Raw genomic sequence first — 16,893 nt, 5'->3', positions numbered from 1 at the left:
GTACATACTCATATATCAACTTAGAATACCCACTTGGCTCACGTTTTTCAAGAAAACATTTAATGCTAACAAAGTACTGAATGCATACGTGTCCACTTGTCCTGTACTGTGTGTGTTCTCTGCTCTCATCCGTGTCAGTGCAGCAGCAGCTTCATCCAGTGCACAGCTCACTGAAGACGTCAGTCTCCGGAGTACTTCGGGATCTGCAAAAGCTTTACCATCAGCAGTTGACAATTTGCCAATTCCTTAGTCAGTGAGGCAGTGCAAGGGAAGAAAAAGCAAAAAAGTGTTGAAATTGTATTTTAAGCACACATGCCAAAGAAACGACATAGACCCCATATATGAACCTGACCGCAAATAAATAGGGCTGATGATTTCAGCTCTACCACTAACGTCAAAGCCATAACCACCCATGTCTCGGTATTTCCATCTTCACAATATACATATTAACTTTGCCTATACTTAATTCTGCATTTGACTTAATATGATCCTTATTGTACCAAATGAGTAATATTTCACTTGAAGAACTGTCATATCAGAAAATCTCCAGTTGGGCAGTGGTAGTGCATGCCTTTAATCCCAGCATTCGGGAGGCAGAGGCAGGAGGATCTCTGTGAGTTTGAGGCCAGCCTGGTCTACAGAGTGAGTTCCAGGACAGCCAGGACTGTTACACAGAGAAACCCTATCTTGAACTGCCTCCCCCCCCCCCAAAAAAAAACCGCTCTAGTACAGGACACTTGCCCATTCTATTTTCAGTAGCAATGAAGGAGAGAACCTGTAATTTATCATAATAAGTAATCCAACATTTTCTCCCCTTTTGGTCAAATATGCACTTAACATCTTCTGGGTAACATTTTAAATTGAGTTTGACAGATACCATAAATAAAAAACCAAAATATGTAACACCCAATGAATTTATGTAATTTATAAATAGTTTCCATAATTTCCTTTATATCTTTTTATCTAGTCAATAGATGAAATTTAAATTTTCCTTCCTTTGATAATGTTAAAAAGCTGTTAATGATCTTTCTGAACCTCTAACAGTACAGTTTGAGGTTTTGGTTTTCAGTGTTGTATGTGCATGTATGTATATGAGAGTATGGTGTATGTGTATATAGTATATGCACATGCTTTTGTGTAGGTTGGAGGAGAATATCACAATGCTTGCTCTAGTACTCTCTACCTTAGTCCTTCTAAACTCCGTCTCTCAGTGAACTAGTAGCTAGGCTGACAGCCAGCAAGCCCAGGGAATCTCCTGTCTGCTTCCCCCACAGCACTGGAGTTACAAGCCTGCCACACCTGACTTTTTATGTGGTTGTAGGATCCAAACTAATGCTCTCATACTGCACAGCAAGCACTCTTGTCCATGGAGACATCTATCCAACACCTCAAATATATATACAATCTTATTTTTAAGATATGGGCTTGCTATATAACCTAGGCTGGTCTTGAATTTCTGATCCTCCTGCCTTGAGTTTCCTGAGTACTGAGATCATTCGCGCTTACCACACACCTGGTTAGTAGTACTAGGAAGCTGAATTAATTTTTGTGCTTTAGGACTTTTTATTTTGAATTTTATTTTGAATTTTAACAGTCTTTATTCCTTTAGTTTTTATATTGTCTAGGTTGCCTCAAATGTAATACACAGCCAAAGCTGGCCCTGAACTCCTGATTCACCCGCCTCCAACAACAACTGCTTCGGTTATAGGAGTGTAACATAAGGCCAGCTAACAGCTAATATAAAGTAAAAGTATGGCACTTAATGTGTAGCTACCATTTTTTTATTATTTTATTTATCTATTTATTTATTACAGAAAAGGTCTCTCTTTGTAGTCTTGGTTATTTCTTTATTTGAATTTTTTTTGGGGGTGGTGAGGGGAGGTGGACAGGGTGTATGTGGTCCTGGCTGCCCTGGAACTCAATACGTAGACAAAGAAAGCATGCTGGCCTCAAACTCAGAGATCCACCTGCCACTGCCTCCTGAGAGCTGGGATTAAAGGTGTGTGACACCATGCCTGGATTAGGTCCTATTTTAAAAATAGAACATATGAGGAAATGAGACAGTTCATCAAGTAAAAGTACCTGTTGCCAAGCCCGATGACTTGAGTTTAACTTCAGTGACAAGGTAATAGGAGAAAACTACCTCCCAAAAGTTATCATTTGACCTCCAAACTCATGAAGTGGCACAAGTATTCACACATATAAATATGTACAAATTTTTAAAAAATTAATAATTTTAAATAAACAATAATTTTAAATGTATCTATTAATTTCTCTAAAAACATTTTTTTGAGATAGAGTCAATATGTAGTCAAGGCTGGCCTTCGATGCTTGGTCCTTTTACTTTAGCCTCCCAGGCACCTACTTAACACATGCAGTCAAGGAAAAAAAAAAAGAATTTTACTTTATAGGTCAGGGTAGCTACAGGTTTGTAGTAATCTTTCTACCTCAGCCTCCCAAGTGACAGAACTGTAAGCATGCACTCCAGCAGCTGGCTAGACTTCCTTCTTTTGTTTTTGTGAGAAAAGGTCTTGCTATGGAGGCTAAACTGGTCTTGAATTTGAGGCATTTCTCTAGCTTCAGTGTCCCAGGTGACAGGATTATAGGCTTGTGCTACTACACCCTGCTCTAGAGTTCTGTATTTTAGAGAAGATAAAAGGCTTTAATTACAGTGCAATGGAAACTTTGTATAGTAAATAAAGAGCAGACACTACATTATAAAATAGTAAGTAGGGGCTGGAGAGATGGCTCAGCAGTTAAACTCAGTGGCTGCTCTTCCAGAACACCTGGGTTCAATTCCCAGCACCCACATGCATAACATCTGTCTATAATTCCAGTTCCAAGGCTTCTGACACCCTCACACAGATACATGGGGGGGGGGGGGAGAAAATCAATGATCATAAAATTTAAAAAATAATAGTAAATTAAAAATAAGTATATATTTGAGAAAGCATATTATGTGTGCTTTGTTTCTTTAAGTCTGTAACATGTAACTGTGATTATGTGCCTCAGTTTTCCTTATATATATATGTACAACACCCAGTGAGAAAGCATGCTTATTATATATTTGGATCCATGTTTTGTGTTCATAGGTATTTTAGCTTAATGTAGGTTGAGAGACCCATGTGGGTGCTGGGAATTGAACTCGGGTCCTCTGGAAGAACAGCCAGTGCTCTTGACTGCTGAGACAACTCATCAGCCCTGAATCATTTTTTTGAGACAAAGTTTCATACTGTAGCTCCAGCTGGCTTGGAAATCACTATGTAGCCCAGGCTGTCCAGCAAAAAAAAGCCCTACAGAGGACTAGTATTATTGGTATGAGCTATCACATTAGGCCTATCACAGATTTTCTTTGCTGGTACTTCAAAACCAGTAGTTTGGCATAGCCTGATATATTATAGTCTTAAATTTGTATTCATTTAAAAATAAAAAATAGCTATTTATAATTAAGGTAATCAATTAAAACGAATAAACAATATTAGAGTTCCCAGAATCAGTTTCAATACAGTAAAAATTTTATAAACTACACTTAACAGGCTGGGCAGTGGTGGTGCACGCCTTTAATCCCAGCATTCCGGAGGCAGAGGCAGGTGGATCTCTGTGAGTTCTGCCAGCCTGGTCTACAGACTGGCAGAGTTCCAGGACAGCCAGGACTGTTATACAGAGAAACCCTGTCTCAAAAAACAAAACAAAAACCCACTACACTTAACTTCCATCTGATGTTGTCCTTGATAACTAAATATCTTTATTAACTTAAAAAAATAGTAAAAAATTATTCATTGCATTCAACCAAGAATTTTTAAAATACAAAGTGAGAACTTTTTAGAAAATAAACAGATTGTAAATTTGGTATGTCAAATATTCCTGAGGTAACCTTGTATGACATCTTAGAGAGATCTACACTTTTCTGTTGTCATTGTTGTGAGATAGGATCTATGCATGTAGACCATGGTCCTAAGAAGATCCTCCTGCTTCTGCCTCCCAAGTGCTAGGATTAAAGGCGTGGGCCACCACTCCTGATGAGATCTACTTTTAAAGAGAAAATCAGTAGAGTACCCGCTGCTTCTAGTAATGCTTCCAGTCTCGCTTGGGTCTCTGGATCCACTGTGCGTAAATCTGCTCCTTCTGCTGTACTTGATAAGAATATCTCTGATGTTTTAAGGACTGGGTTATCCAAATCTTCTTGGTCCAAAATAAATGATTCAACCTGTTTATGAATTAAAGATGAAATAATGATGAAGCTGATGCCAATATGACTATAATAACGATAAGTCAGTATTATTTGGAATTCAAATATAACTAGATAATTATATAAACATGAGCCCTGAGGACAGAACTTTGAGGGAGCATTCTCTGTTAATCTTTAAGCATGATAGCAGGTATAACCCAGACACACCAATAAGTTTCTTGGAGAGCGCTGTATCTTTATGTTCCTAGCAGAGAGCATAAAAATCTATATACACATGTGATTTTTATGAAGTATATGTGTATAACCTCTTGGGAAGTTGTACACAGATCTAGATAGCAAAATAACAATTACACACAAACACATACAGCTAGGCCTCCTAGTGCAAACCTGAAATCCTAGCTGCTCAAGAAGCTGAGGCAAGAAGATCAAAGTACAAGGCTTACCTAGGCAACTTAGTAAGACCCTTGTCCTAAGTAAACAGAAATGTTGGGCGGGGGTGTTGGGTGGGGGTGGATGGCTGAGAGTAAAAGTACTTGCAGCCAACCCTAATGATCTGAGCTTGATCATGGGAACGACATTGTAGGAGAGAACTGAATTCTGCAAGTTGTCCTCAGACCTCTACACTGGCACCCATATATGCACACACATATACAAACACTGATAAACAAATGTTTAGGAGACTGGGTATATATCTTACATTAGAACACTTGCCTAACGTGCAAAACTCGAGGCTCAATCTCCAATACTGAAAAACAGATAACAGCATTGCTAAGCCATTATAAGACAATTGTCCTCTTTTCTAAATAATTTATTCTGACTCTAAAAAAATAAGAGTCAGATTTAACCCACTGTTGGGTGTGATGGTGCACACCTAAGAATACATCATACCTAGCAGGCATTTGATGTATATTTTGCTGAAATTAATAAACAGTATAAACAATAATCAAATTAAAAAATATACATGAAACCCTCCAATTTTAAATCAAGTTAATTCTAATTGAATTTTTAAAAATTAAGTTACACAGCTTCCTTGGAATTTATTAAGATTTATTTTTAATTATATGTATATGTATATTCCTGTGGGTTATGTTAACATGAGCACAGGTACCCTCAGAAAACAAAGACAAACAAAGAAGCAACCAGACCCTTAAAACTAGAACCATAGGTGATTTGAGCTGCCTAACATGGACAGCTGGGCATCTAGCTCAGGTCCTCTGCAAGAACAGCATAACAGCCTTAGCCACTGAGCCGGCTTTCTAGCCCACAATTAATATTCATATTTACGTCTCTTTTTTTCTATCTACTGTTCTGTTTCCCATCTCATAAAGGTATAAAAATGTGAAACTTTCAATTATACTAATATGGTTTAAGACTAATAATGGTAAAATGATTTTTAAAAAACTTTTTTCAACAACCAACCAGTATCTAGTTTACTTTATCTTATTCTTAGCCTATATTTCTAAGAAATAGATTTTTTTTTTTTTTGGGCTGGGTGATGGTGGCACATGACTTTAATCCCAGCACTTGGAAGGCAAAGTCAGGTGAAATCTCTTTGAGTTCAAGGCCAGCCTGGTCTACAAAGTGAGTTCCAAGACAGCCAGAGCTGTTAAACAGAGAAACCCTGTCTTGAAAAACAAACAAACAAAAAAGACTTCTAACATAAAACATATGCATTATTTTGATTATATACATACACTAGCCATGTGGTCAAACCAGGCAAAGACAAGTGACATCACCTAAGCTCTTAAATATGAGTAAAAAAATGGCATTGAGTTGACAGTTGAATATTAGCAACCACAAATTTCATTTTTGGTAGTCTTTACAAAGCCTTTACAAGCAAGGTGTGGTGGCACACCTGTTATCTCAGCACCTGGAAGGTAAAAGCAGGAGTTCAAGAATAGCCTTGGCTACACAGTAAATTTGAGGCCAAACATGGATTACTCTGTTTCAAAAAGGGGGGGGGGGGTGGAGTGGGGAGATCAAGCTGACTCAGTGGGTAAAGATGCTTGCCATACAAATCTAGTAACCCTGAAGAGTTCAAACCCTAAAACTCTGGCAGCAAGAGAAAAAACAACTCCCACACTTTGTCTTCTGACCTACACACACACACACACACACACACACACACACACACACACACACACACAGAGAGAGAGAGAACAATATAAACTTAAAAAAAAAAAAACTCATCACTCATAGTTTCAGCTACTTGGGATGCTGATGTAGAATGAATGATATATGAGGCTACAAGTTGAAGACTAGCCTGGACAACACAGCAAGAACCCATCTCAAAATAAATAAGTTTATCACTCTTCAGCCTACAGTTAATATCAAGTCCATAGCTGGGCATGGTGGCACATGCAACCCACAGGCAGAGGAAGGCGGATCTCTTGAGTTCAAGACCAGCCTGGTTTACATATTGAGTTCTAGGACAGATGGAGCTATGTAGAGAGACCCTTGTCCCAACCCCCCACCCCTGAAAAAAATAAGTATATAAACAGATTTTAAAACCCAAAGGTCGGGTTGGAGCGATGGTTCAGCAGTTAAGAGCACCTGCTATTCTTCCAGAGGTCCTGCCTGAGTTCAATTCCCAATAACCACATGGTGATCCACAACCATCTGTAATGAGATCCAGTGCCCTCTTCTGGCCTGCATGCACATATTCAGGCAGAACATTGTCTACATAATAAATAAATAAATCCTAAAAAAAAGAAAAAGAAAAACCAAAGGTCTGAATCAGGTCAAATCCTGACTCTTGCTGGATGTGGGAATACACATCTATATCTTATTCAGAAGCTAAGGAAGGAGATGTCAAGTTTAAGGATAGCCTGGGCTGTGGTACAGAAATCCTGCCTCAAAAATGGAAGGAAGAAAGGAAGGGAGGGAGGGAGGGAGGGAGGGAGGGAGGGAGGGAGGGAGGGAGGGAGGGAGGGAGGGAGGGAGGGAAGGAAGGAAGGAAGGAAAAAAGAAAAAGAAGAAAGAAAGAGAGAGAGAGAGAAAGAAAGAAAGAAAGAAAGAAAGAAAGAAAGAAAGAAAGAAAGAAAGAAAGAAAGAAAGAAAGAAAGAAAGAGAGAAAAAGAGAGAAAGGAAAAGGCCTAGCACTATCATTAACTGAATATAACTCTGCGTTATATACATATACATATACATATACATATATATAGTGTTATATATCATGTTCCTCATATGCAAATTAAGAACCATATAATTTTCCTTCTATGGCACCTACGAGGTTTATTTTTAGAATATATAAGGAAGCATTTAGTGCAGTGGACAATGAGCGCTCAACATATCATAGATATTACTATGATTCTGGAAGCCAAAGCAGCGAAAGCATATATTCCAGAATATAAAATAGCTTGATGTTCAGAACTACAGCAATTTGGTATGGCTTAAATATAAAAAGCAAATGAAGGTCAATCTGGAAAGATAACAAAAGCAAAATCCTAAATAATCTTGTATGCTGTGAAAAATCTTTTTCTTTCTTTTTTTGGGACTATTCAACAGCCCAGGCTAGCAGCAATCCTATTACCTCAGCCTCCACAGTTGCAGGACCACAAGTGTAAGCCACCAAGCCAGCTGAAATAAATAACATTTTGCTAAAAGAGAATTTACTCTGATGGCAGGGTAAAGATCTAGAGACACAAGATTAGAGGCAGACAGACAGCTATAGTATAGGTGAAAGACAGTTTCATTTATAGCGGAAGTGAGAATACAGAAAAAGGAATGAGTTAGATGTCTATGGTGAGAAGTAGCAGCAGTGTGAGCTATGAGGTCTCTGGCTTGAGTTAGGGCAGTAAGTTACTAGGTTTTAGGGCAATGCTACTTACAATGATGAGGCTGAGTATTTAGTTCAGTGCTAAAGTATTTGCCTAGGATGATGCCCAAAGCCATGGATTTAATGTCCAGCACCACACACACACACACACACACACACACACACACACACACACACACACACACACACATATAGAGGAAGAAGGGATGAGGTAGATGGAAGAAGGAAATGATCGTTTCAGTTTTAGAACTGGAGAGGTTGAGATATTTACAGAAAACAAACAAGAGATAGTTGGAAGGTCTCTTAAAAGAATCTGGGAACAGTAGCACACAGCTGTAATCCCAGCATGGAGGAAGGTTAAGGTATGAGAGTGTGAGAATAGCCTGGGAGACACAGGGAGCACCAAGCCAGCCAAGGGCTACACAGAAAAAAATTAAATAGCTTAAATAAGTGGGGGTATCAGGCTGCTGATGTATGTAGCTCAGTGTTAAAAAGTAGTCAAGTCAATGCTATACCAAACACACTAACAGGCCATGGATATCCAGCAATACCACCACTCAGATTAAAATTACTTAAGAGATAGGGAAGAGGGAAGCTACACTGGATATCTTAAAGGAGAATGTTCTTATCAGAGGGACCTGAAAATGGCAAAAGCCTAGAAGTAGAATATGCTGGTATAGTATACAGCACATTAGGCCAGGGAGTGGCTCAGCAGACAAAAGTACTAACTGCACTTGGCCAGGAAAGTCTGTCAATCGGGGTTCAACTCCCTGAACCCAAGTGAAAAGCCAGACATGGGATAGAAGGCAGAGACAGAAGAATTACCCAGAAGCCCATGGGACAGCTAGGCTGCAGGACACGGTGCAGTAGCAGAAACAAGAAACCCTGTCATGACAAGGTAGAAAGTGAGAACTCACTCCCAAAAGTTTTCCTCTGGCCGGGTGGTAGTGCATGCCTTTAATCCAGCACTTGGGAGGCAGAGCCAGGCAGATCTCTGTGAGTCGGAGGCCATCCTGGTCTACAGAGCGAGTTCCAGGATAGGCACCAAAACTACACAGAGAAACCCTGTCTCAAGAAAAAAAAAAAGTTTTCCTCTGACCTCCATACACACATGCCATGGCATACTCCTGCCTACATCTACACACACACACACACACACACACACACACACACACACAAAGAGTTTATAAGATAAAGTAGTTGGACTTCTACTAAAACATGAGCACAAGACACAAGACAACAAACCATGATAACTGAGTAGGAATGCTTTTATTTTAATTATGTTTGTAAGTCCACCTCTTTTTTATCTGCATGTATGCCTACACACCAGAAGAGGGCATCAGATCCCACTATAGATGGCTGTGAGCCACCATGTGGTTGCTGGGAATTAGACTCAGGATGTCTGGAAGAGCAGTCAGTGCTCTTAACTGCCAAGCCATCTCTCCAGCCCACAGATCCACCTCTTAAGGTCTATCCATAGCCTCAAGTAAAGACTCAAACACTATCTTTATAGAGATCATGCAATTAATGCATAACAAGAGTTATAAATTGAATCTGGTATCTTGGATTGTCACAGAGCCATAACAAAATTAAATATGATGAGGTAATTAAATTGCAACATTCCTGGGACACACTATAAATTCATTAATATTGCAAGGAGTTTAAAAGGACATGTAAAAGTTTTTTCATTCCTTGAAATGCTCCTATTACTAGAAAAAAAAACTGATATTTTGAAGAGCAGGTAGTATTTTTTTTATCATCTAAAGCCTAGCATAAAGCTTAACAAATAAGATGACTCTAAATAAATAAATCTACTCAAAAATAACAATCAGGTGTAACCTGGTGGTGTAATCCTGTAATCCCAGATACCTAGGAAGTTGAGGCACGAAGTTCAAAACCTGCTAGAAATGAGTTCAAGGCCAGCCTGGGCAATTTACTGAGATTCTTGTCTCAAAAAATAAAAAGGAAAGAGGGCTGGAATCCTTAGCACCACAAAGAAAAAGATAAAAAGCTGGGAGCCAGGCATCGCTGCTCACGCCTATAATCCCAATACTTGGGAAGCTGAAATAGGATTGCTATAAATTCCAGGGAAGCCTGGGCTACACAAAGTGAGCTATAAAACAGCCTGGATAATACTACAGTATGAAATGATATCTTTAAAAAAAAATGACTGGGAATATAGCTCAGCCACAGAGCTCTCTCCTGGGATGTCCAAAACCTTAGGTTTCAGTCCCCAGCATGGATGGATAGATGAATAAATGGATGTTCAACCAAGCAAAATTCATTTTAATTAAAAAAAAATTTTTGCGTGTGTGCGTGTGCGTGTGCGCTTGTGTGTATTTTCTGTGTCCCATAGCATGCATGTGCAAGTCAGACGACAACCTGTTGGAATCAGTTCTCTCCTTCCACTATACAGGTTTTAGATACTGAATTTAGGTCATCAGGTTTGACAAAGCATTTTAAAAGAATTCTTAAGTTATTAAGGACTAAAACTTTTGAAAGAGTTTTTCTGCTTTCTTTTTGCAAAGAAGACAGATCCTTGGCTTTGTACAGGATATGATAGTACTCTACCACCAAGCTACAATCACCAGTTCTTGTTTTGTTCTAGCTTGAGACAGGGTCTTGTGTAACTCACTATATAGCTAAGAACCACCTTGAATTTCTGATTCTCCTGCCTCTACCCCCAAAGTGCTGAGATTATAGGTGGACATCACCAAGTCTAGTTTATGTGTAGATCAAACCTAGGGATCCATCCACACTAGGTTAGCACTCTACCAAATGAGTTATAGCCTCAGCTGCTAAGGAAGGGGGTGGAGGTGGAGGCTAGAGGACAACCTTAGATGCTCTTCCTGCCCAGGCACCATACACCTTGTTTTTTGAGAAAAGGTATCTCGCTGAGGCCTGGGAATAATAGCCAATTAAGTTAGCTAGGCTAGGCTAGGCTGGCTGGCTAGCAGCTAGCAAGCTCCAGAGAATTTACCTGTCTTGGTCTCCCCAGAGTAGAATTACAAACACACACTGCCACTTGTGGCTTTTTACTTTTTACATGGATCTTGGGGATCTAACTCATATCACCATGCTTGCCTGGCAAGTACTTTACCAACTGAGCTATCTCCCCAGCCACCCTTATCCTTTGATTCCTTAATGTATAGGTCAGGCTGGCCTGGGCACGCCATGATCCTCTTGCCTTAGTTTCCCTGTATTCTAAAACACCGGCAGGGACCTTTAGAATTCTTTCGCTTTTACTTTTCTTTCTTTTGAGATAGGGTCCATTAGAGCCCCTGCTGTCTTCTAACTCTTAATTCAGTATGCACTGAGGACAACTTTCAACTTCTGATCCTCCTGCCTCTACCTCCCAAGTACTGGAAATATAGCCTTGTACCATACAGCTTGGTTTTACACTGTGCTTGAATAAAATCCAGATTTTCCTATTGTACTAAGCAAGCACTCTACCAACTGAGCTACATTCCCAGCCTGGAACTATATGGAATTTTATTATGAAAGATGAGTTCATGAAGAAGGTCCACCCACTAAAGAGTTTCTTCTGTAAAAAATGAGTAAACCGTAGGACTAGAAAAATGACTCAGTGGTTAAAAGCACATACTACTCTTGCAGAAGATCAGAGTTCTCTTCCTAGCACCCACCTCTAACTCCAGCTCAAGAGGAATTTGATGCCTCTGGCCTCCACTAATACAAGCACTCACATGCAGATTCCACATACAGCTCCACACAGACACATAATTAAAATTAAAAATAAGTCTTGAAAAAAGCCAAAGACTGAATGAGTAAACAATGCCAGAGTTCCAAGCCACACAGTTACATTATACATTATAATGTCTCTTCTGGCATGCAGGTATACATGCAGACAGAGCGCTCATATACATAAGGTACATAAATAAATAAATCTTAAAAAAAAAAAAAAAAAAGAATTTCACTTTTGGTCATATATCCAAAGAATGGAACACAGTATCTAAACGAGATATTTGTCTACCTATATTCACAGCAGCATTATTCACAACCATCAAAAGCTGGGGATGGTGGCACATCCCTATAATTCCATTCCCAAGGCTAAAGGAGCAAATCGAGGCTGGGCTTGGTGACTTTAATCCCAGCACTTAGGAGGCAGGAGGATCTCTGAATTTGAGGCCAGCCTGGTTTACATATGGAGTTCAGGACAGCTAGGACTAAATAGAAAGACTCTGGGTTTTTTTGTTTGTTTGTTTGTGTGTTTGTTTTTCAGAGTTCAAAGCCAGCATGGGCTAGAAAGCAAGACCCTGTGCTTCCTTCAAGACTAGAGAGCTAGATGACTGTCCACACCTCTAACTCCAGTGGGAGGAGTAAGAGTTTAAGGTCATCCTAAACTACATTAACAGGTTTGAGGCCAGCTTGGGCTATATACCTAAAAACACACACAAGAGAAAGGAAGAAAGGAACTAAGGGAAAAAAGGATAGGTACCTGTAATCCCAGCATTTAGGGATTAAGGCACAATGATCTTGAGTTTCAGGCCAATCTGGGCTGTATGTGTGACACTGTGTCTCACGAAAGGGGGAAATGGGGACAACAAAGATGGCTATGCAGGTAAACACACTGCCACACAAACCTCAAACCTTCATTGGACCCAGATCTACAAGTGGAAGGAGAAAACCAACTTCCAAAAGTTGTCCTCTGACCTCTACATTTTCGGACAATGGGTCCTGCACTTCCTTCCTCACCCCTTTCTCCCCCCTCCCTTCTTCCCTCTGCTCTCTTACACACACAATTTTTTAAAGGAACATTAAAAAATGAAAAAGGGAGTTCATTACTTGTCCTTTATTAGATTATGAACTACATGTTATATGTTTAAAGACGCTTTTTAAAAAAAATGAACAGAAACAAAACTCTCATACTTCATTTCACAATAAGGTCTCCTCCCACTCACACCAACCAGTTCTACATTGCTCTAAATTCATAACTCAAATAATCACAATCAACACATTAACTTCTATGCTGTCTTACTGCTGTACAGAATGATATTGTCAAGACTGATACTCTTGAAAATATCATTGTCTGTTATATCAAGTATATAACAGTTACAGTAATAGCACATAGCCTCTTCTTGATTTACCATTTCCAATGTCTCCAAAACTTACACACTAGAATAATTATATTTATTTATTTTATTTATTTATTATATATTAAATAACTATATAATAAAATAGTTATATTTCCTATTTTATTACTACTGGTACTTATATAATAAAACTCTTTCTGTCTTGAACACACTAAAAGTCCTCATAACAATTTTTGTATGTTTATTTTCACAAAAACTAGGTAAACTTTTTGAAAATATTTAAAGTAAAAGTTCTTTTTTTGGTTTTTTTCGAGACAGAGTTTCTCTGTGTAGCTTTGCGCCTTTCCTGGAACTCACTTGGTAGCCCAGGCTGGCCTTGAACTCACAGAGATCCGCCTGCCTCTGCCTCCCGAGTGCTGGGATTAAAGGCGTGTGCCACCAACGCCCGGCTGTAAAATTTCTTTTAACTGATAAACTTACTTTAGAAAATTTAAAACATTTCTGACTAGTTTTACATTAAACTTTTTAGTACCTTCTCTCTCTCTCTCTCTTGTTCAGGTTAAGTGTAAGCCTTGAGATGCTATTAAAAGCAGTGAATCACCTTGTTTACCTAAAGTTTGAATACAGAGTATTCATGACAAAATTGCCATCCCTCACAAGTGCTGCCTCTATCCCAGTGGTTCTCAAGCAAGAGTGATTTTGTTCACAGGAGGCATCAGATGAACATCTGAAGGAGTTGGGTCTATCTCAATCACGTAGTTTCTACTGGCATCTAGTGGATAGATACAGATGCTGCTAATGCATGGGAGAACCCTCACAACAAAGAATTGATGTGGCCCAAAATTTCACTATGCTACTGAAAAACCCTGCTCTGTGTTATATAACAAATAACTATAAAAGAAATTAACTAGCTCCTTTGCCAGGGGAGGAAAAACAAACTCTATATGGTCTGTGCTTTTGATTTAACTACTGATCCACCCATCCAGCCTGTGCTTTTGAATCTAAAAGTAATTTTCAGAGAGGAAAAAAATCCCTACAAATCTTCTGCTATAATTTTCAGGTTCATATTCAGCATCTTTGTGCTTCTACATAATTGTAAATATGGCATATGCTTAAAAAACTATCAATATGATATACATTTATTAAAAGAAAAAGATCATTGGCTACCTTAAAGAATGTGAGTTGTAATGCTAATTGAAGTTGGAAGAACTTACTTTTTATGTTATCTTTTCTTTCTAGACTGTTGAATTGTTCTTCATAAGACTGTTTAGTTTTATAATAAATTTAACCTTTTTTTCCCCTTTAATGGAGATTGAACCCAGAGATACATGTGCATTAGGCAAGAGTTCTACCCTACCAGTGAGATACACCTTAAGCCCCATAACTTTGTAGTAATTCCCCCCAACCCACACAAGGTTTCACTATGTAGCCCTGGCTGGCCTGAAACTCGATATATAGTCTATATAGACCAGGCTGACTTTGAACTCAGAAATCTGTCTGCCTGGGATTAAAGGTATATATGTGTACCACCACACCCAGCATTTTCATAATTTTAAAAAGATGTCACATATTATTCAAATATAGTATATGCATACTCTTACAATAGGTAACTTAAAATTCATCAATCTAAAAAAGTCCTTTCTTTAGGAATTATTTCTTTCAGCCTGTTAAAAAGGGAAAAGGTATCACTCTCAAATTCACATTAAAAAAACTGGTTTGTAACTGGGCGTAGTGGTGCATGCCTTTGATCCTAGCACTAGGGAGGCAGAGGTCAATGGGTCTCTGTGAGTTTGAGGCCAGCTCACATAGTGAGTGCCAGGACGGCCAGAGCTACACAGTGAGACCCTGTCTCAAAAAACAAATAAACAGAAAATGGTTTGTGAGCTGGAAAAATGGTTCAGTGGTTAAGAAGACTTGACTACTCTTCCAGAGGATCTATGTTCAATTCCCAGAATCTATATGATAGCTCATAGCTGTCTGTAACTCCAGTCCCAAGGAGATCCACCGCCCTCATCTGGCCTCTGTGGGCACTGCACACAGATACATATAAACAAAATAGTCATGAACATAAAATAATTAAAAAAATAAACTGGTTTGTAAGAAAAGATGGGTTAGTGGTGAAGAGCATGGACTACTCTTACAGAGGACTTGAATTTAGATCCCAGCACCCACACTGGACTGCTTACAACCGCCTTCCAGTTCTAGAGATTCCAACAGAACCACACATATACAAATAAATAAAAATAAATCTTTAAAAAATAATTTTAACTCATTCATATTGGTTTTTTTTTGAGACAGGTTCTCATGTAGCTCAGGCTGGCCCTGCTATGAAACTGAAGTTGGCCTTTAACTCCTGATCCCCTGACTCATTCTCCCAACTCACTGGATTAGTTTTGTACCTAGCTCTAAGAAATTTTTAACCTGACCTCTATTATCTAATGTAAGTTCTTACTCCTCTAGTTAAGGACTTATATGGAGAAGGAAGAGACTCAATAACCCTGAAGAAATACAAAACAGATATTCCCCTATATTTAAATCCATATGCGGGCTGGAGAGATGGCTCAGAGGTTAAGAGCACTGACTACTCTTCCAGAGGTCCTGAGTTCAATTCCCAGCACCCACATGGTGGCTCACAACCATCTGCAATGGGATCTGGCACCCTCTTCTGTATACATAATAAATAAATAAATATTTAAAAAAAAATCCATATGCAACAGCTGAATCTGGTGGTGTCGCCTATTAACACTGAGGCTGAAGCAGAAGTATCAAAAGTTCTAAGTCCAGTGTGGTGGCATAATCCCAGCAATTGGGAAGCAGAGGTAGGTGGATCTCCATAAGTTTCAGGACAGCCAGGGCTTCATAGTGAGACTGTCTCAAAAACACACACACAAAAAAAAAAAACAAAACCCAAAATCCAACAACAACAAAAACAAAACAAGATTAATCCCTGTCTGAGCTAAAAAGCAAGGTCAAGGTTAGCCTGGGCAACTTAGTAAGCACCTCTCTCAAATCTTACAAAGTAAAGAGATGCTAGGGATATAATTAGAGAGTACTGCTAGCATATGCAAGGCCCTAGGTTTAATCCCCAACACCACTAAACAAATAAATAACCAAATGACAGCATTCCCTAAGATAATATAACTCCAGTATTAAAAAAAAAAAAAAATTGTATGGAGGCTGGAGAGATGGCTCAGCAGTCACAAACACTTCAAGCCCGACCATCTCAGTTCAAACTCCAGAACTCATAGTAGAGAGAACTGACTTCCACAAGTTGCCATATGACATCCACAAGAATGCTACTGCACTAATAATAATAATAATAATAATAATAATAATAATAATAATAATAGATTAAGATTAAGGAAAAAAATTTACTAATAGTAATAGTCCTAGATCCCCTCCTCAAACTGCAGGACCTTTTAACATAACCAGCAAAAGACAGTACTGGTCTTTTCTTTCTCATTTCTTACCTTCTGCCCCAAATGGGGAAGAAGACAGTCTCCACTTCCAACTATGTAACAACTAATTCATTGTCTCTAAAATAATTTAGGAAACATGAAAATTAGGATTTTATTATTATTTCATCAAATACTTCATACATTAGTATTTTTCTAAGAACATTGTTATCCCTTCTAAAGCAAAAGGATAAGACAGCTCATGAAAGAGAAAACAGAAAAGGTAAATAGCTTACTTAAGCAAAATAGTTCATTTCATTTACAAAGGCAGACTATATATACCCTACAACACTTACGGCTGCTATGAAATATTTCAAGAATTTCTTTTCTAAAAGGAAAAAACCACAAAAATAGCTTTCCTTCTCCACAGGTTAACAAACTGCATGCACATGAAACCCCACCCTTTCTCTCCAAAAATCT

The 16,893-nt window shown here is 38.7% G+C and overlaps 2 protein-coding genes across 7 annotated transcripts in view; one reads left to right on the top strand and one right to left on the bottom strand.

Moving 5' to 3' along the window:
• Nucleotides 1-16,893, top strand: part of Hbegf (heparin binding EGF like growth factor) — a 104,297-nt gene that overhangs the window by 20,907 nt on the left and 66,497 nt on the right. The gene's annotated exons all lie outside the window — the stretch shown is intronic.
• The window catches only part of Ankhd1 (ankyrin repeat and KH domain containing 1), a 110,248-nt gene that overhangs the window by 90,386 nt on the left and 2,969 nt on the right, over nucleotides 1-16,893 (bottom strand). For all 6 annotated transcript variants that reach the window (XR_013046048.1, XR_013046047.1, XM_042264489.2 and 3 more), the window contains exons 2-3: nucleotides 4,057-4,207; nucleotides 89-245 (exon numbers count right to left, since the gene is read on the bottom strand). Coding sequence is in view for 4 of the 6 variants with exons in the window: in XM_042264489.2 (XP_042120423.1) it covers nucleotides 89-245; nucleotides 4,057-4,207 (308 nt within the window). In the remaining 2 variants the exon portion in view is untranslated. The remainder of the gene's footprint in view (nucleotides 1-88; nucleotides 246-4,056; nucleotides 4,208-16,893) is intronic.

This window comes from Peromyscus maniculatus, chromosome 19 (assembly GCF_049852395.1).
Source record: "Peromyscus maniculatus bairdii isolate BWxNUB_F1_BW_parent chromosome 19, HU_Pman_BW_mat_3.1, whole genome shotgun sequence".
Taxonomy (NCBI): Eukaryota; Metazoa; Chordata; class Mammalia; order Rodentia; family Cricetidae; genus Peromyscus; species Peromyscus maniculatus.
This window is presented reverse-complemented; position numbering and strand designations above follow the sequence as displayed.